This window comes from Phaethon aethereus (genome assembly GCF_964289735.1).
Source record: "Phaethon aethereus genome assembly, chromosome: 7".
Classification (NCBI taxonomy): domain Eukaryota; kingdom Metazoa; phylum Chordata; class Aves; order Phaethontiformes; family Phaethontidae; genus Phaethon; species Phaethon aethereus.
In genome coordinates, this window is record NC_138583.1 from 9059720 (window position 1) to 9080421 (window position 20702).

Below are 20702 nucleotides of genomic sequence, written 5' to 3' on the forward strand. Positions count from 1 at the left end.
ACACGCGTATTAGACATCTCTGTGCCATTACTTATATTTTCTGTAGGGTTCTGGTTTTATGCCACAAAGCTGATTATTACGTAACAGGATTGTATTATTTAATTTCTGTAGAGTTGTGTGTCCTGTCCTGGATGTTTTACTGTGTTGAAAGACATAATCTGCGGAGAATGTACGTTCGGGTGAAATAGAATTTCCTCTGTCTTTCCCTCAATCTAAAAGAAAAAAGGAATGTATTTTGCTTACTGGGACAAACAAAGAAAACCAAAATGTGTTGAGAGTTAAACATTTTCTCAAACTTTGGAAGAACAAACTTTTATCTGTGCTGGGGAGCAATGCATTTTCCTTCTGATAAGTTAAAATAGTAGGTGGTAGCACACTAGCACAGATGACGAGCCTGGATAGAAATAGAAGCCAAATGGAGGAGGACTACTTGCTATGAGGAGAAATTAAAACAGCAAGGAGCAGGTGTTGACCACTGACTGTGGCTGCTAATATTGAATGGCTTGGCATCTCGGTGAAATACAAGTGCAGGGGAATATGCCATAACTGATGAGGCTTTTCTGATGTCAGTGGATCATGATATTGGAAAAGTTAATGGTCTGAATCAGTGGTTTTCAAATGTCATTGACTATACGTTATAGTGAATAGAAATTCAGAAAAACAACTTGGGAAAAAAAATGGTGGGATTCATTATCATGCAATTTTGTGGTGGAAATGAGAATGAGCAACTGAAGCTTCACAAACCCCCACAAAAATAGATGAGCTAATGCCCAGAAGGGAACTCCCCCAGCTTCCCATCACAATTGTTTTACATTGTGATTGTTTGCATATGTTGTATTTGTTCTGGATTTCATTCGTGCCTTCCTATTATGTCCTCCAATATCAGTTTCATTCCTTGTGGCCATCACATTCTTCTCTGTCTTTTCTCCCTGCCCAAAATTTTTTGCCATGTGGACAGCTTTTCCTCTCTGTGAGAGGTAAGATGGCTGGGGAGAAATATTAGAAATATTATAAATTAATTGACAACCAGAAATAAATTAACAAAATGCAGTTCTTGGTAGGCTTTTACCATGGCTCAGAGGGGCTTGTGAGAAGTTGAATCTGTCTTGGTTTTATATTTATGTGATGCATGCAGCAAGTTCAGAAAAGGACATGTAAATAAACACATTACATCAATTTTGACTTAATACATCAACTTCTCTCTGACCCTGCTAGCCCCTGAAATTAATAAACACTAGGCAAAGGAGTAACAAGATCCATATGTACAAAGATATTGTCTGCAGTGAATGGGGTCAAAAAGCTCTCTGTGGGATCCTGTGTCTTGTACAGTTGTATCTTGTGTGTGCAAATGGAGATTCCTTTTTTTTCCCCGGATGTAAGAAGCAATGTTATCTTTAGTTTTTCAGAGATTTCAAATGTGCAGAGGAGTGCACTGTAAAGCTAAATTCACTCCTAAATGTCTGTGTGTTACTGCCTGTACTTTCTTTTGTTTCCAAATGAGAAGTGGTTCTGGTTATTTATTATGCTACGGGACTCTTAAGTTACCGTTTATACTTTTGTAACTGCATTTATTACTGTTCTCTTTCTGAATTTTAGTGATCACTCTTGGAGTCACACAAACAGTAGTGGTTTTTCAGAATTCTCTGAATACGATCTAAATTCATAAATAGGAAGTAGTTTGTGTTGAAGTTAAGTGGCATATAATGGTGTAGTTTTACATTTCGTATCTCTGATTAGTTTATACATTAATACTTCATAATCTGTCTGTAGCAGTTAGATTTTCCTGCAGTGCAACAAAAATAGAAAGTAGTAAGCAAGCTATGAAAAAGAAATATTCAAGGATTTGAAAGGTCTGTCTGGCTTTATACCCAGAAAGTATGCAGGCACATCAGATCAAAGGGTCAGCCCTGCTGGGCAAGTATCGTGGGCAACATCCTCGGGTGGTGTAAACTAGCACAGCTTTGCATGGACCTCCTATACAGTTGCCCAGCCCTCTGAGAGCAGCCTGTTGGTGTTTTCTGCTTGTAATCAGAGCATAGAAATACACACACATATATTTTGTAAACTAGAAAGAGGCCTAGAGGGGATTCAGTGTGAATCTGTTTTTAATGTTACCTGAACTGTCCCTCAGACATCAATAGGACTAATTAGTGGTTGTCATGTGATGCACCCTGCATGCTTGGGGAGAAGGCCAGGTGCCCTTTGAAAACATGTAATTGCAGATAATGGAGCTCTTGGATAATGCTAATTAAAGAAGTGTTGCCTATATGTCACTGAGAATAAGCTCTGACATTAGGCAGCAATTGCTGTAAGTTGGTTTTGTTATGTGACTTCTACATTGGTATAGATTTTGGTTTATGTCATTCTGGCTTCTGTGCTGCTGGGAAGATAAAGCTACAGGTGAACCGGGGTAGTATGTATTACTCTGCTAGTTAAGTGGAGTATAGTGAGCAAGATTTGCAAAGTACATCATAAATAAGTGTACTGCTACAGATGGATGTGGAAAAAGTCAAATACTGAAGTCTTTCAGATTTATGGTTCTGTGAATAACTGTTTGGAAGAAACATAAATATGTTTATACATGCATGTGTGTGTATGTGCACACAGGTTCCACAAGTGGATTTGCAGGTCCTGAGGAAGAGCTCTGCAAGGGGAAATCCGAGAAAAAAAAAAACATGTGCTTTCTTCTTTATTTTTTGCTTTCAGAAAACAAATAGATTACCCAGTATAATCAGCATGGCTCTAGATGGTGACAGTCATCTCCCCAAAAGACAGCCAGGAATCATGAGGGCATCTTCATACATATCTTGCATATGTCTTTCTCGTGTCTGAGCTTAACAAGAACCAAATTGTGTGGCTCCACTCATCTACAGACCCAACAGAGAAAGGCATTAATGGTTTTTGAATGTATGAGCAGCTCTTTGATTGTTTTTACTTTCAAATATTCAACTTTTTGAGAATGTGGTTTAGCTCAAGTTCACCTTTCCATTTAATTTTGTATTGGAAAATGCTGGGAAAGCTGTACATTTGTTCATAAATTACAGTCTGGCCTCTACCTATCTGATCACATTCCAATTGTTCAGCAAGATCTGCACTCTTAGTAAGAAAAGGAAATACTTGAATGTTTGAGAGTGAAATCTCCTCCTGGCTGAGCTGTCTAGTTCTCTGCAGTTGTCTTCAGATGAAGAAACACAAAGTATGGAACTTCCTAATTCTGGCTTTCCTTAATTTTGATGTTCACAAGATGCTAATTCCTCTTAATAACTTTACTATATGTAATAATATTTAATACTGTTAATGTTGTCTGTTTTTCTCAGTAGGCCTCTAAAATAATCAGACTGGGAGTGTAGAGGAGGAATGTGGCCCTGCAGCATTCCTGCACTGTTAGATAGCTCAGACAAAAAGGAGGGAACACTGTTTTAAAAAGCCACCACCACTTTTGCCTTTATTTGCCTCTCTTCTCTTCCTGCTATCACAAGCACAAGGAACATGGTGAGCTTGCAGACACATCAGGCAGATAAATTAATTCAGAGAGACCACTCTTGCAACTCTGGTGTTTTCTTAAGTAATTAGTGGTAAAGATCAAGGCTTCTTAAATAAGAATGTTTACTTTTAGGTGTAGTGATCTGTTGAAGCATTCTGCGCACCTCAGTTAGAATTAGGGGGGGGGGTGTCTGTGTGTGTACTTTTCCCCGTCTTGTAATGCTCAGAGGAAAAACTGATTTTGCATTAGTGCTGTGTTGAGTCTAGCCTGACTTTGATGTAAACTTGCTGGAAATAGTTTTGTCATCTGTGGTGGCATTAAATTATCTGCATTGATGACCGCAGTCAAGCAAGTTTTAGTGCCTATAATGGCTCAGTCACTAGCACCAGTTTGACTGGTACAATTAGGTTTATCATGCAGTCTGGTGCATGCTGGATAATCATTCTTTGGCATCTCTACAGAGATTTTCAGTAGAGATGATGTATAAAGCAGCTTGTTCTTTAATAACAAAATTAGAGCCACAGTGCTACATTTCCAGCTTAACACACTTGCCCAAGTCAGCAGACCTATATGGAGTAGACTTATACTAAGTAACCAGGACACCAGCAGCAGTGTAGCCTTCCAGCAGGGAGCTTAGTGTGGGCTCCCTGCCCCAGTGGTTACCCATGGTCTTGGGAGGTTTCCCCGTTGGCAGGGTTAGAGCTGCAGAAACGTAACCCAAGTGATGAGACTGAAGTGTTCACAAATCAGAATTTCCAGTCTGCACAAAGTTGTGCATTTACATGATATTTTTCTCTTTAAAATAACTGATGGGTGGCTGTGCCTTATGAGCTACAGGGTAGATGTATCTCCCCCAGTGTGAAGCTGGGTGTACTATGGGATTGTGTATGAGATTCATGGGCCCACTGCTTAGAAGGCTTGAGTAAGGAAATATGTGCAGTTTGATTGCTCACTGAAATATCTTCAGGAAATATAACCTATGCAGTTGCAGTTTATCCAACCCAATGTATATGCGCCTTATGGAATTGCCCTGGATTGGATTACAACAACTGTGTCTGCACCTATGCTCAGCTTGAGTCTCTTCCTGCATGCATGAGATTGTGCATTTTAAGACAGACAGCAAGATCAGCAGAATGCTTTTTTTTCCACCAGGTCCATTCACTCAGATGATGTGCTAATTAGGTCACGGAGAAAATCACAGATATAGAAACTGGATTGAGTGCTTACTAACCAGCTTCTACATGTAATTACTGTATTTTAGTTTGCCTTAAGATGTTTTCTGATGTCTCTGAGAATGTTACCCATAAAAACGTGGACTGCACGTCAAGAGAGCAAGTCGGTAAACACATGAATGTTTTGAGCTGTAGAGTGTAGCATTCAGTATTTATCACTACAGGAAAGAGGCATGCGAGTTCTCTCACATGGCAGCTCCTTAGTTTATGCCTTACTGATTGGAAAATAGCAAAAGTATCCTCCGGGATTACCTTTGAAGAAAGGGCAAGGCACTAGAGCGATCCACGGGGCTAGTATTTTGCTGCAGGATGATCCCTGCTCTTATCCCATAGGAAAATCCTGTGTGTTGGAAGAGAATGGACTTGCTGAAGGCAGAGATGAGTTACTGCAGAGTCCCTCAGTTTTTCTGATTAAATAAGAGTGTTCTGTCATAAGCGTGACCCCAGAAGTAGTAGTGTGACCTGACAAACAAGCATATTTAATCCGCTTCTTGGCGGAGTTGAATGTATTTTGTCCAGTGTGGTGGGTTGACCCTGGCTGGATGCCAGGTGCCACCAAGCCACTCTATCACTCGCCTCCTCAGCAGAAGGACAGGGAGAAAATAAGATGGAAAAAACAAGTGGGTCAAGATAAAGGCAGTTTAATAAAGCAAAAGCAGAGTCTGCATGCTGAAGCAAAGGAAAACAGAAGATTTATTCTTTACTCCCCATCAGCAGGTGATGTCCAGCCACTTCTCGGGAAGCAGGGGTTCAGTACACCTAGCAGTTGCTCCAGAAGACAAACGTAAAAAACGAATGCCGCCTGCTTCCACGTCCTTTCTCTTAGCTTTTATTGCTGAGCTGACATCATATGGTATGGAATGTCCCTTTGGCCAGTTTGGGTCAGCTGTCCTGGCTGTGCCCCCTCCCAAGATCTTGCCCACCCACAGCCTACTGGTGAGGGGAGGATGTTGGAGAGACAGCACTGCTCAGCAGTAGCCAAACCACCGTTGTGTTATCAACACCTTCCTAGCTAGCAGTACAACGCACAGCACTATGAGGGCTGCTATGGGGAAAATTAACTCCATCTCAGCCAGACTCAGTACATCTGTGACAGCATATGCTGTGTGTGCATACAGGTAGGAGTGAGTGTGTCTCTGTGTTGGTACAATTTGAGAGGGAGACAAAGGACTGTTGGAGCACCTCAGGGTATTGCTACTTGGCAGGAACACATGTACTCCAAGGCAAACAAATTTGCTCAATATTTTTATGAGTCTCTGAGCTCAGCTGGTTCTGGCAGGGATATCTTGACTTCATCCAGAGAGGCAGTAGGAGGGAAATCATTCCAACTTTCCCTTTATTTGGGTAGTGGAACATGAGTAACTTCTTCCCAGAGCTGGAGGGAGTCACCTTGGGCTCCTCATCACACACAGCGTGTCGTACGGCATCTCTTGTGTCCCTCCATAGTGTCTGGTGCAGCTCCCTTGTATGGCCTAGCCATAGCACAATATGTAATTGCCTCTGATGCAGCAATTTCTGCATGAGCACTTTGGACTCTGTGGAATCACAAATAATAATAAAGAAAATAGTCTTGTAATAAATGCTAATCACACCCTATAGGATTGCACTGAATTTGTCATTAGATAGTAGATATTAAATGCAGAAATACTAACTTTCCCAGAACCTTAGAGAGTTCAGGGTTCTTTGTAAATATGTAATTCTCCCTCTAAACATACAGTTTATTTCCCAATACAAATTCATTATTCTGTAGTTAAGGCTGAAAGGCCTCATCATTTACCCGAGTCAGAAATGCCCTTAAGAGAATGGAGTCATTTACTGACGTGAGCAACTACTGGAAATGGAGGCAAAGGTTCTGTTCTGCAGGTGAAACCAAGCTGCCACAAAGTCTGCAGAGGGTTGTTTGTGTGTGCATGTGAGTATTTGTGTTTGTGACCATTTAGATGACTGTAGCTTGGCAAGCTTCACTATTCCTCCTTTTTTTCTGGCCTTTCGATCTTGATTGTTGCGCTTTCTTCTGTTCTCCTGAGGCCAGAACCACTTCTGACAACTTTTGTCTCGCTACCTCTCTTCTTTTGCCGTCTTCTGCAGCTAGACCATACTGTCTTTGTAAAGCATTCACTGCCTGTTACCTGTTTATAGTACCAACTAATGCTGTCTGAGCTTATGAACATATCATTTATATTGAGTATGAGTCTCTATTATGTGCAAAATTGAGATGGAGGCTAAGTGATTCCTGTTTCAGTCTTCCTTCTGACCTAGCAGTAATTCTCTTGATCATACAAACCAAATAAAAAATGGAATTTCAATGCCAATCTATTTGTCAGCCACAAATAGGCAATATATCAGTCAATTTTTCAGAAGTGAATAGCAACGTATTTCTGAATCCTGGTATCTCCAAAATATACGTTAATGTTTGCTTTGGAGTTCTCCAACATTTTTGTTGTCAGCTGAGATGTGGCATGTGATATTTATGTTGCCTTGATCAACATCTGGCAAAAGAGAATGAGAACAAAACTGTATAAATTGGGGAGCTTTTTAACAGAGAAAGTGTCTTTCCATAGATACGATACTGCAAAAATATTAATCACTTAAGCTGTTCGGCATAAATAAGGAAAAACTGATTTAAAAGCCTTTCTTTCCATAATTTCAGAAATATTAATTCTCATTACTTCAAAGTCATAAAATCCTTAGAAGTAAATCTGCTACTCAGTGGCGAAGTCCAAAGCTTACTTCACATATAGGTATAGCATTATTTTCATTGGGACTTTAGGATGATGAGACACCTGATGTCATCTGAATATGGCAATGAAATACATCTGTCACTGAGAATTTCAGTATTTTGAAGAGTGATGTTTTATAGCATTACAGGCTTAATTGACTTTAATGTCATTGTTGAAAAGGAGGCGGTAACAGCAGTATTATGTTTTCCCTGTGCCTGGGACTTAGAGGGAAACAGAGAAGCAGGTTCAACCATCTTTGGCTCTGCCTTGTAAGGCAGGGTAAGGCTAAGGGCTCTTTGCCTGCTCTAGTCTCACCCAGAGCATGTGACAGGAAGCAGACTCAGCCAATAGGCCCAAGCCAACATCGTTAGTGAAATTAGCTTTTGCCCCTAAAGAGAAATGTGTTCCTTCTGTGAGGAAAAGAAGTTATTGTGAGTCCGTTGTAGTTCCTCCTTTGGGTTCCCCCAGGAGTAGGATGGCTTCATCTATGTGATTGAGAGATTAGCGCTGAAACAGGATCCTGGCTTTACTTGGCCTTTACTTTTATGTATTTATTAATACTATCCTGTTTTACATGAAATTTGTTTTTTGTGGATTGATTTCACAACCCTGTAAGAAGAGACTATCCAGTAAAACTGGTCAAGCACCATCTTTAAAATGAGTGACCTGAAATAAATGTAAAGTGCTTGCCTAGAAGAGATTTAGCAACAGCTGTATAGCACTGAAGTTCAGATAAACAGTGGAAAAGTGATGACATTTTCAACTTGTTCTCACTCTGAAGCATCCCTGTTTCACAAACTGATCTTTAGTCATGTTCTGTTACTAGTAATGGCAGCAAAGCCCTGCAGTATGTTTGCACAAGGCATGAATTAGCAGAAAACTTCACCTTAACTTTTGCACGTAGAAATGGAGAAGTTATGTTTACAGAAGCATTCTGTGTTTGCTCCCCTTGGTGTGTGGGTGTATGTAGTGGAGTGGGGTAAATACCCAGTCTCTCTTTAAGCTCTAACCAAGCTCACAACCAAGCTGTGATGCTTATCAATGTGATTTTGTGATAAAAAGTTGTGATTCCTCCATTACACGCTTAAAAGGCTAGCTGTAAACTAGTCTGACCATTAAAAATCAAGAGCTAAAGCACTTAGGTGTTCTGAAATATATTTATTAAAAATACTATCAGATTTTTTAAATGGCCTTGTACTTCTTGAATATGTAAATTGAGTATTTGATTGCCACGACAGCTATAAGTGTACCTTGCTTTTTTCAGGTGCTCTCCTGCAAATAGAAAAACAATAAAGAAATTTATATTTGTACCATCAGACCCAAGACACTGGAGACAGGAGGAGAAAATTTTTAAATTTTAGGTCTAAGGCAAGATTTAAATGCTAACCATTATACTTAGCTTTTCTGTTCACCCTTCTCTCACAAAACCTACTACACCGCAGGGCAGAAGTCCCTCTAGGCTAGCTGTGATATTCTGACCCCCAGGTGATTTTTAATAAATCAACATATATACAAATATGGGAAAGAAAAGAGCGAAACTGTGTGTGCAAGCAGGTAGGAAGGTTGGGAAGAGTTGAAGATAAGATAAGTTGTTAGTGTTGTTGGTGAGAGAAGAGAAATTGTCACGGCTGTGGCTCCTGGCGGCTGCTGCTGCCTGGGGAATGTGTGTCAAGGCCATGCAGCGGCATAAGCTGCTGCGGGGAGGAGGATGCTGCACCTCTCTGTATCCCTGCTCCACTTGGTGCTGTCACCTGTGAGGTGCCATTGTCACAATCGGGAGTGCTCAATGTTGTCTGCATTGTCTTCTCCCCAACCCAAACAAAAAAAATCCCAGCTCTGGTTTGTAGCAGTGAGGTGGTTTTTGTTTTGTTTGTTTGTTTTTTTTTCCTGCTGCTATAAGATATCAGGGTGATCCAACAGTGTATTTACTGGATTTGAGAGGTGTTGTTCAAGGGGGAATTCCACCACTGCCTCAAAAACAGCAGTTTATGGTATCCTGAGTTGACCCTTACCAAATGCATTACATCAGGTCTGAAACATTTTATTGCAGGAGCACAGCAGCCTATTCCTTTCATAGGAACAGTTTCATCTATTGCTTGCTGTTAGCTTAAATAACCTTTTGCTACTTGAACTGTTGTTTCTGCCAGATTATTTTTTCATAGCTTCCCCTGGGGTTTGGCCATGAGCTGAGTGTGTAAGAGACCACTAAACAAGAAGAAAAAACCTCCAGAGATCTTAGCTGAGCAACCCTATTTAAGTAATAAAAACAACTGTGTTTGATGAGCCAATTACATAGAGCAAATGTTTAAAGGACGGAATGCCAAATACTTATTTGTAAACCTAAGCCTTTATTAGCAGCACTGTTACAGTTATAAAAGAATATGATTCCTTTGTGAGACGCACGGAGTACCTGCATCCCTGTATTAATTCAAAGCGCTGCTGGATGGGCTTTGTGAGTGTTGTAGGACTAATCCCTGTGGCTCCTTGATTATGAGCATGTGCAGAGCAGCTGAAGGTACAGTCGTGCATGTAGAGCTGACACACAGAGACTTGCCTTGCAATACCATGTTTGTGCATGTGTTCCTACAACTGAGAAGAATACAGGGAGCCTGCCTGCCTTGCTGACTTATCTGATGTTTTCTTGTTTCTGTTTCAGCATTCAGGATAATTCCTTCAACACGACAGCTTTAGCAGAGTAAGTGAACACTTTAAAGATGTCCTTATTTTTAAATAAGAATGATTATTTTAGTTACTGTAGAGAATAATTGTAAGCGGTATGTGAGAAGTCCCAAGCTATCTGTCATATATTTTGATTCCCTTTTCTGTAATCTAAGAATATTACTGACTGTATGGGAAGGATTGCATGAAACAGCTGCCTTTACATGCTCTGTGACCATCTATCAGTGAAATACCTTTCTGGGAGAACATATGTTTGATGCACATCACACATGTTTAAATGCATGATTTTCAGTGTAGGATAAATCTCCTGTGAGAATATTGTTCATTTCTGGTGCTGATGATCTTGACAAACACAAGTATGTCAGTTTTCTAAGAACACATGGTCTGTGCTTCCTCCAGGCATTATCAGAAAAAAAAATTCTCTGCAAACACTTAAAAAAAAACCCAACTATACATTATTTAGACAGGCCAAGTGCCAAATATGTCATTTCTTTGTAATCAATTCCATGAACTCATTGGAAGGCCTTTCATATATATATCATGATTATAAGGATATATATATTGATTTTTTGTTGTTGTTTTACAGAAACAACAGAATAGGACAAGGGAGAACATTAGAAAGTTAGAAAGGCAAAGGCTTTAGGAACTATTACAAATTAAATGGTCTTTTGTTTTATTTCAGTCTAAAACACTTAAATTTTTGTGTTCTCTACATTATTATTTTGCATGCTTTTGATTGTTTCAAAAGCTCTTAGGGAAGATTCTTCAGCAGTAATGTGCCAAGCAGTTTCTCAGGAAGTAAATGATTGATAGATTTGTTTGTGTATTAGGTGAGTTTTACACTGCTAAAATGCTCATAATTTTATAAAACCTAGCTAGATAGTGAGCTGTTTGCCTAAGTCTTGTGGGGACAGAATACATTCTGAAAGCAGGCCAAGTTGTAATTGCCTGAGCCATCCCTAAGTATTGTCAAAATCACTACAAGAAAAGCAACATTTTACGGGGAACCAAATAATTTCTTTCTCATACACTGCTTCATTTTATTTGCTTACATTGCCTTGCTTTATTTAAGATTTTTAAGTTAGTCACTCTTTTTGTGTGATTGTGGCAGATATGGAAAGACTTAACAGAAGCTAATAAATCATTAAGTCGTTTTTAATTTTTTTCCTCTGTCCCTATTTTCAACCCCTAAGGGCTGAATTGCGATCTGTAAAATTCTGGAATGATCCCCCTTCACAGAAGAATAACCAGGTTACAGATAGTACATTTTCCATCTTTCTTTCTCCTTCCCTTTTCTCTATCCCTAAGTACATCCATTGTTTCCTATAGATACTCCCCTGGAGCGGCCCCTGTGTCTGCCTCACCCTTGAGGTTTCTGGGACTTGAAGGTGATGGCCTTTCTCTGTGGTGCTTCATGTGATCATTAAGACAAAGGCCAGGATGGTGTCAAAGCTGACTGCGTAGTGCCAGCACTGTCCTGGGGAAAGGGAGAGGGGTGCAGACGGTGCTGTGCTGTGCCGAGCTCAGAGGCAGCAGCGTGGCAGAGCTGGGGCTGGGCCAGGCATTGCCTGAAGGGTGAATTTACCTCATTTAAGCTGTTGCTGGGTCTGTTTCAGGGGCTTTAATATTTAATCTTCCCTTCCCAAACATAGAAATAGAAACATGCTTTTAGAAAACAAAGCGAGTGAACAATGACATCTGAAAAGCATTGTCCAAATGAACAAACTTGGTTTCCAGAGCCGATTTCCCTAAATCATGTCCAGATCCTCCCCTCAAAGCCTGTTTTTTAGAACTGCTGAGGATACACAATTCTTACTGATTTCAGCACTAGTTGTTTGTGCTGGCTGTATCTGAAAATAGGTTACTTGTATTTAGCTGAATAAAGAGCTTGCCATGCAACTTTAGACATCCTCATTTGACAATTTCTGTCTTTATTTGTGGCAAAGGCAATTCGGGGCTTCCTGAAAGTTATAAAATCAGTGCTACAATACTTTCAGGAACATTTCTTCAGACAAGGCCAGTACCTGGGGCTGCTAAGCTTCCAGCATGGAGCTGGGTTAGAAATTGTTCACATGAACATCTTAAGGGTCAAGCCAGCAAAAGGGAGCAGTTGTCAAGTTGTACTGAAATGGCTCCTATGGAAAGGTGAAAATGGAATAAAGTTAAGAAAGCTAATCCCATTAAACCAGAGATCCTTGTAAGAAAATTACAGAGACAGTACTATAAACAGTCAGAGCAGCAGTCTATCTAGACTGGGATCCCATCTTTGCCCTGACTCTGGCCAGTGCCGTAAGACCAGTAATGGATGTATTTACATTTAAGAGACATAACCATCAGTCAGTAGTTAGATTGGGCACTGAAGGAAAAGGATTCACATCACTGGTTTTGTCAAAAGACATACTTCCTGCCCAATGTAAGTTTCAAACCCATATCAATTTATGGCTTGAAGCTGTTCTGGCGTATTCTCTGATGTTTTAGGAATGTGTTAGATGCTGCTCCAGTTTTTGAGTTGGTGGGAACTCTACTATGTGGTCACGAGCTTTCACAAAACTTGTCAAACTCTTAATATCCCTCTACCTGTTAAATGTAGCTCAAATTGGACAACAAGATTTCCAAGTTACTGTGAGAGGAGAGGAGTGTGTGCATGTCTCTGTTGATATGTGCAGACAAGTGACATGAACACATAAGCTCCATTTCTTAAAGAAACCAAGGTAAAAACACTCGGTGCTTTTATGATGGATATTTGCATTATATCATGGATTCATCTTTTTAAAGGTCCTGCTGTGGTCTTAGCCTCAAGCACTGTCTTGTGTGAGTGAGCTTTCTTGGTTAATAGTTATTCTTACAAAGAGAAAAATTTCTGTTAACAATTTCAGAGTGTGTTGCTTCTGAACTTCCTCACAATCTTTTTATTACATGATGGACTCAGTCTTCTCTGATTCATTTATTGCTTATCTTTCCTATCTACTGCTGTCTGGTTATTGAAATACATTTTGTCATGCTTACTTATGTTGTTTGTAAGTTCTGTCTTGTTTTATAACTTTTATCAGTTGCTGGATGCTAAGTTAGGATCTCTACTTCTCAAGATCACCTCATTACAGCCGACTCAGGGAAAGCTACCCTCAGGGCACTTCCCCAAATTAAGGAGTCTATGCACACATAGACTTGGCTGATGGATCTGTGCTCAGTCATCCGTCGTCCCTCCAGAGAATGTTCCCAGTCACCAAAATGGTCTTTCACGACCAAAGGCTGCCAAGTGTGGTGACTGGTGAGAGCAGGGGGTGAGCAAAAGCTGGCAACAGAGCTGTTTCCTCTCATCTCCTCTTCCCGTGGCACACACAGGAGGGAGAAGTTTGTCCCTTTAGATGGTCCCTGTGTTTTGTTGACTGTGTCCTGGCCCATGGTGCACAGCATGCCTGGTGACATCTTACCGTACTCGCGAGCTCTGTCCATCTAGCTCTGATCTTGGCAGCGTCTCCTCGCAGCACATTTTCTTGCTATGTTTTTCTCCCTCTGAAATTTTCCATCATGTTTTCCATCCAGGTTCCTTGTGCCTCTCGTACTGGGCTTCCTTCTTCATACCCCAGTATATCCTCACACCTTGCTGGTGTCAGAGACCTGTAAGGTAATTAGTGATAGAGCAGAGGGGAAGGTGTGACTGGCATCCATAGGCAAAGGCAGCTAGGTTTCTACAATGAATTTATCCATTTTGTACATCAACCCCATCTTCCATCTGTCATCCCACCCTGCCTCGTGGGGAGAACCCAGCCTGTTGCAGGAATATTGTGTGATTAGGGGTCATCTGCAACTGTAGTTATATGTTCCATTTGTGAGCAGCAAATGCTTTCATCCGTATACTGATGTATTCAGGAATTGTAAACACTTGAGTGTCCCTTTAAATATTTTCTGCTGCAGTCTTATCTTTTGATAAAGATACTAGAATATATTAGAAACCTTGCCATCAAATTGCAACACAGAGCTATGAATTTATCAGTTAATGTGCTCTGCCCTAAGTGGGGCAGCTCTTCTGAAAATTTAAGAAGTCAGCAGAAGTACAGGCTGCTTCCCCCATAATGAAGAGATTCGTCTGCCAGCAAACTTGAAGTGTTCCAGGCCTGGTGAGTGCCTGTGCCTTGTGACTATGAATAGAGGGTGAGGCGAGGGCCCTGACTTTTCCCCAGAAATAATACCTAGAAAGGGTGTATGCATATTTTTTTTTTAGGAGCGTGTGCATACATATATATGTATATTTATTTGAAGAAAGACTGCTCATAGGCTTCGCAGCTACATCATTCTGCAAAGTTCAGCCATGCTGCACAATATAGTATTCAACACTGCGTTAGCATGTTTATCAAGACTTCTTTTTTGATTAGGCAGCCTTATGACAATTCTGTTGTTTGTAACTTAAGGGGATGTAATTGCATATGATTCTTCAGGCATCTTAAAAAATTATGCTAGCTCACTTTTTAAGACTAACAATCACTTTTATTTGGAGATTCTTTTTCCTGCTGCACAAAGAATGACTACCCTACTATAGTTAATATTTTTGTGAGTCTAGGAGAAAAACACCCTTAGCCGATTGTTTCTAATTTTTTTTTTAATGTGAACTATACAATAAGCAATTGAAACACAGAATTTCTTCTAATTTTCCTGTAATTTTTATGGTAACATCTGAATTCTTTGTGATTATTATTTCTGTCTGGCTGAAAATTATATACCAAATTATGTACACTTAACAACTCAAATCCTCTTCTTCCTCTGAGATTTAGACTATCATAGAGCAGCTATGGCATTAAATGACTCCAGCTAAGGTGTGAGAAGGAGAATTGTGTTTATACTTTGAGCTGCACTGTCATGTTATTAACAGCTAAATTTCTGCAGCTGGCCGAAAATCAGCAATTGTTTTGTATCCATTTTCAAGGTGTGATGGGGATTCAGACTCTGCACATGAAGATCAAGCAGCCAGTTCCAGCCCCAGGTATTCTGCAAATTTTGTCTGAAATCCATTGGCAATAAAAAAAGCTCAGAGTGCTTCTGTTAAACAACTAGAAAAACACCTTTATTCTCAAGAGAGTGCAGGATTTCTGGGGTATTACCTGCTGAGGCTATTAGTATTGCAGGGAAATGCATATTTATCTTGTATACTTATGTGTAAACAATATTAAGATTAATTAATGTTGTTACTATATAAGTAAATATATTATGGTCTGTGTCCTTAACTTCACATAACATTACTTTCAGTCAGATGCAGCTCTGATGCTAATACATTGAACTTTACTGTACAGCAGCTGATACAAAGTAGTAAATGGAGTTTTGCAACTGTGCAAGGATATGCTCATTGATGAGTGTCTCTGTGAAAAGAAGTCCTTCAAGTTGTAATTTAACTGAAATATTCTTGAGGCATGGCTATGTTAGTATATGTTGATTGCTAGAGAATGCAACTTAACCTTTCAGAAAGATTTTTAAATCAGATGATACCTTAAAATTAGCAACACTTCTGCACATTCTTGAAATGCCCGTAGGATATAAAGTACCCTACCCTGTAACTATAACAACTGCCTTGGAGCACACTCACAGAAGGCATGGGCAGCAATGGTGGTTAACTCCACAGGCACCCTGTGAGCATCCATCTGGATGCTGATGGGCCACAGATGGAAAGTGGGTTTAGCAGTTCAGAATCCTTAGGAGAAAACACTGAATTAGCAAGTTACGCTTTCTAAAAATATCTCTGGGGACTTTAATTCAGTAGTCCTAGATTTCCGCAGTTGTGGAAGTTTCACTCCGGGAGAGACGTCATCTCTCAGCTAACCATTAGGATTTTACCAGCTGAAGCTAGCATCTGAAATTCCACCTGCAAACTAAGCAACAGCAAGGGATTTCAGAGCGGTAATGCCGATCTTCTCATCCTGCCAACTAAGCAGACAGCCTTGCATTTGCTTGTGGTACCTTTCTTAATGGTGCCAGGGAGATGCTCCCAGGACCATTAGACCAGTCGAAGGTTGGATTGATGGGGTGTGGATAAGACTAGCATGATCTTCTTAAGACAGGTTGGTAGGCTAAGTGGAGTTCGAGAATACCTGTCCCAGATTCAGTGCTTAACTGAGCATCTGCGAGCAACAGTGTCTGTTTAAACTACCAGATGTATTGTTATACAGGAAAACCTTTTCTCCAAACTGGGAGCACATACTTGTCCCTTCCACCCAAACACATCTCTGGCTGCTCAAACCCTACTTTGTATGCCTTCCTGCCTCCCTTGCTTTGTCCAAAGGCCTTCGAAAACAGAGACTGTCGGAAGGGAAGAATTATTGTATGTTACATTTTTGTGAGATTATAACCTAGTGTGAATCATTGGACAGGGCAAGGTCTTCTGCATGAAAAAGGCAGTTTCAGATTTTGAGGTATATGAACGATAGGGTTGAAGCCAAAGAATGCCTCTAAAACTAGTCTTATTTAAATGGCTCTACAGTTGAATGTGTAATACAATACCAACGATAGTTTAGCTTGTGATTTGACAATAAACAGTAGCCTTTCAGATCCGTTTTACTAACATATGCAGCATTTGGTGTGTAGACTACTCAACTTGGTAAAATTAAAATGCCCTGAATAGCTAAGAACTTGTTGCTGTTCTTCCTTCATAATGTTTTGACAAGTGTCTAAAGTCCTGCCTGATGCATTTCAATTTTATTTTCTTACAGAGATGATGATAACAAAGAAAATTATCCAGATAATGCTGCTGTCTTAGAGGAAAGGCATCTGCCTTTGGAAGATACTCAGCAGCACAAGCAGCAGGCTGTAATTGACTACGCTCTAAAGCCTGAAATGGGCAACTTAAAGCTAAGAAAACCTAAGCCCTTTGCAAAACTAGAAAATGGAAAAAGCCATGAGGAAAATCAGGTAAAGAACTAAACTTACCAAGGGTAGGTTTATGGCACAGTGTCTGAGCAAACACACATTTTGAAACGCAAAGTGGGACTCCCTGGTAATCCATGACGTGACTGAGACCCCACAATAATCTACCCTGATTTTCAGGGGCCTGGAGCCCTGGAACCCTCCTGTAATGACAAACAATTTATTTCAGCCACGGTATTGCAGAGGGGTGTGTTGCAACTGCTATCTGGAGTGGAGAGCATAGGTGAAGATGTGCAAATATCTCTTTAGATGTCCTGTGGCTGCTTGCACCAAGTACAAAAATCTTGGTAGTTGCAGCACTTGAATAGATCTTTTCTGGGTTTTTTTTCTATGACTGAGGATCTCTTGCACTGGTATTTTGGCTGCCAATGGAGGGATTTTGTACTTTCCCTTTATTTTACTTACCATTTTTTCTCATATATTTAAATAATCTATTCCAGTGCAGATTCTAGTACTGGTGCTCTTGCCCATAGGCTTCCCCAGGTTGAGCTGAGGGGAGCAGAACTGTAACTTTTCTAAAGGCTGTAAAATAAGACTAGAAATGAAGAAGCTTCTGCTGCTGTTTGTGGAGGTACATTGCTACGTAGACTGCAGAGTTACAGCCTCCCAGCAGCTGCTGGAAGTGCCTCTGTTCTCCCCTGGTGCTTCCCTAGTCATGTTTCATGTGCACTGTAGGGGATAGAGCTCTGGTCCAGGTTTGGCCCCTCAGCTAGAAATATGCTCATAACCAAGACAGTTGATGTTAACGTTGGTAGATTGTTGGCCTGTAGTAGGGACAAGGCCTGAGAGATATCTGTATTTTATTTCTGTCTCTTCTTGTTTGTAGATAGAAATTTGAAGGGCGCTTTCTGATGTGCTTTGAACCCATTGTAGGCCAAGAATGATTTTGGTTATTTTTTTCAAATTTAGAATGGGAATTCATCATTTTGGATTGCATGTCTTACCTTTTAAGTGAGGAATAGCCTTTCAAATCCCAGAGGAAAAAGTAAAAACAAATGGCAATATAATGGTATTATCACAGTCTCTTTCAGAATATCAGATGTCAACTCTTGCCCTAACCTTCTTGCATGTTTTTGCTGGAGTTCATCCCTGAGATGAAGTAATAACTGCTGATTTTTTTGTGACTGTATTACGTTACTACGAAATGTTATTTAGGCTGCAGGGAGGTGAGGTGCGTATGTTTATCAGCAGATAAGAAAAATTATGGGAAATTTTGCCCTATGAAGGGCAAGTGGAGGCTTATCAGGACGAGGAGTCATGAAGAAGTCATAAACAGGGCAAGACCTGTCTCATAGATCATCTGTTGCTCTTTCAGCTACTTCTGAGTCTCCCATCTGCCTGCTCCCTGTGTATGTCTTGCCTCTATCTCTCACCCAGTAAAAGCTAACACGGCACAGATTTGCTGCTCTGTGGTATTTTACATGTCCTTAAGTGGTTAAATGAAAATGTTGATATATTTGCATGGGAAACTTTTTGAGTATATAATTAGACTGCCATAAAATACCAGTGCGAGTTAGATATGCACCCTCTGGAAGGAAAAACAGTGTCAGGCAGATAACTGTCACATGACTCAAGGGCTTAAATTAGGACAGGCAAAAGTGGTCCTAAACCCCCATACTACCCATTGCTGACATCTCTGGCATACTGGAAGAGGTAAGATGCGTAGTCACTATTTTATCCCATCTTTGATTTGACAGGAGTACTTGAGGGATGAGGGCTAGTGTAGAGCTTTGAATGTAATATAAAACATAAGCACAAAGCAAACATCCCTCCATACCAGGAACTCCAGTCATTCATAGAGGGAACTGTATCCTAGTACTGTGAAAGCCTTTTCAGTGGATATCCTATATCCTATCCTGAGTTCAGTGGTGCTTGCTGTAGAGGAAAGAGTTTGCCTCTTGGAACAATTTGCACAAGGAAGCTGTTTTGGAGAAAGCATCTACCAAGCCCTTCATTCCACACAGCCTCCATTCTCATTAGTAATGATGTGCATGCTCCTTGACCCTGAGTGCTTGCCTTGCTACATCTTCAGCTCCCTCAAGGGCTTTTGTTCTTGAAGCAAGAATCTGGCTCCTGGCTTTGTTGAAAGTGCCTATGAAAAACAAGGCTCTGCTTGCAGAAGAGCTCAGTGAGGGGTTTGTTTCTGTATGGGTGTTCTTATTGGCATCCTTGATGCGTTATGACCTCCTGAACCCTGTTGCAGCTGTGTTAGCAGCCCTAGTCGTGAACTGGTTAGCAACTGCTTCTTTACATTTTGAAGCTGAAAGCAAAGTGCTGCTGTGTTGTTTCTGGTAGCTTTGTTTATATGTACATGGCAGATTGTTATTATCTGGAAAAGTGGGCCAGACTGATGCAACTGCATTTACCTTCCTTTTGTGAAAACCCTTGCCACCAAGCCACTCAATGAGATAAATGATGTAGTTACAAGCAGGTGATTTTGAGCTGACAAACAGCAATATCTGAGTACATGCATTTATGAAAGAAAAGCATGATGCACTGTGCATGGTGATTAAACTTGTTTTCCTGAGTTTAATGGTAGAGTGCTTTTTCAACAGTCGTCTCACTTTCCCAGCCTGACTTCTCTGTAGCATCAGAAATAAACAGTAGCGGTATTGCAGTGATAGTATCTCTTTTAAAGGTGTTGCTCTGACAAGCCAAGGAAATGTTTGCTACTCATTCCTCTGATTTCTAAGCCCATGAGTTGCTTTTTTTGAAAATTGTTCCCTTTAAAATCAGAATAGGGAGATAATGTGCATGTGTTGGAAGGATTAAAATCTGTTTGGATGGGAACCAATTTTGTGTGCCTTTCTGCTAGTGAGAATCCAGGGGATTTCCATTGTAGAAAGGTCACTGAGAGGGAACAGACCTCTGTGTTCAAGTAGAGCAGTGCTGGCCAACTTGGGGATTTTGAGCCTCACAAGGTTCTGAGTCTGCTAAAGTGTGATTCCTGTGCCTCTGATATTTTTTTTTTTTTTAAACAAGTGTAGTACTGTGGTCATGTACCATAGGTCTTGATGAAGAAAAGGTTATTAAATTTACAGTGATGATTAACAGGAGCAAGTCTAATAAAAGTGCAGTACCAAGTGACTTCACTTGACCACTTGATAAAATGTCACTAGAGTAAAGCTGTACTTTGGATGTTGCATGCAGTTTTTTCTTTTGGGGCAGGAGCTGAGTATGGGGGCAGCTGTAACCTTTCCAAAGTATGGGAAGAGAGGGAAGCTGCTGGAATGTGATTACACTGCTGTACTCCAGCTACTTGGTTTCATCTATCCTATGGTTTCATGAGCTTCTTTAGCAAATCTGCAATGTTAATTTATAGAAAAGCAAATTAATTAGGATTTATTTGACGTCACGAGGTGAGGAAGCATATGCTCAAAACATACTCTGGGGAGTCAGTGTGAGAACAGATGGTGAGGAATGGGAAGTTTGCTTTCCTTGCCTAATCCTTTCTCCTGTCACTCACCTTTGATGCACAGTCGTGAATATAGATTATTAAGTGAGTCATCCTCAAATTCCTTAGTGATACTGAGACATATAAAACTGACACTAACATGCTAGCTAATAGGTAGAGACAGTAAAAGTTCAGTTTTAAAGTCATATTATCAAGGTAAATGACTATAAAAATGAAATGATGGGTTGACAGTCAATGCCTAGAGATGGGAATGCTGAAAACTG

The 20702-nt window shown here is 40.4% G+C and overlaps 1 protein-coding gene across 1 annotated transcript in view; it reads left to right on the forward strand.

The window, feature by feature from the left end:
* FAM13C (family with sequence similarity 13 member C) overlaps positions 1-20702 on the forward strand; it is a gene marked incomplete at both ends in the record, with an annotated part of 127320 nt that overhangs the window by 65165 nt on the left and 41453 nt on the right. Inside the window, 3 exons of the mRNA XM_082002398.1 lie at positions 10093-10131; positions 15037-15093; positions 16811-17009. Coding sequence (XP_081858524.1) covers positions 10093-10131; positions 15037-15093; positions 16811-17009 — 295 coding nt within the window. The remainder of the gene's footprint in view (positions 1-10092; positions 10132-15036; positions 15094-16810; positions 17010-20702) is intronic.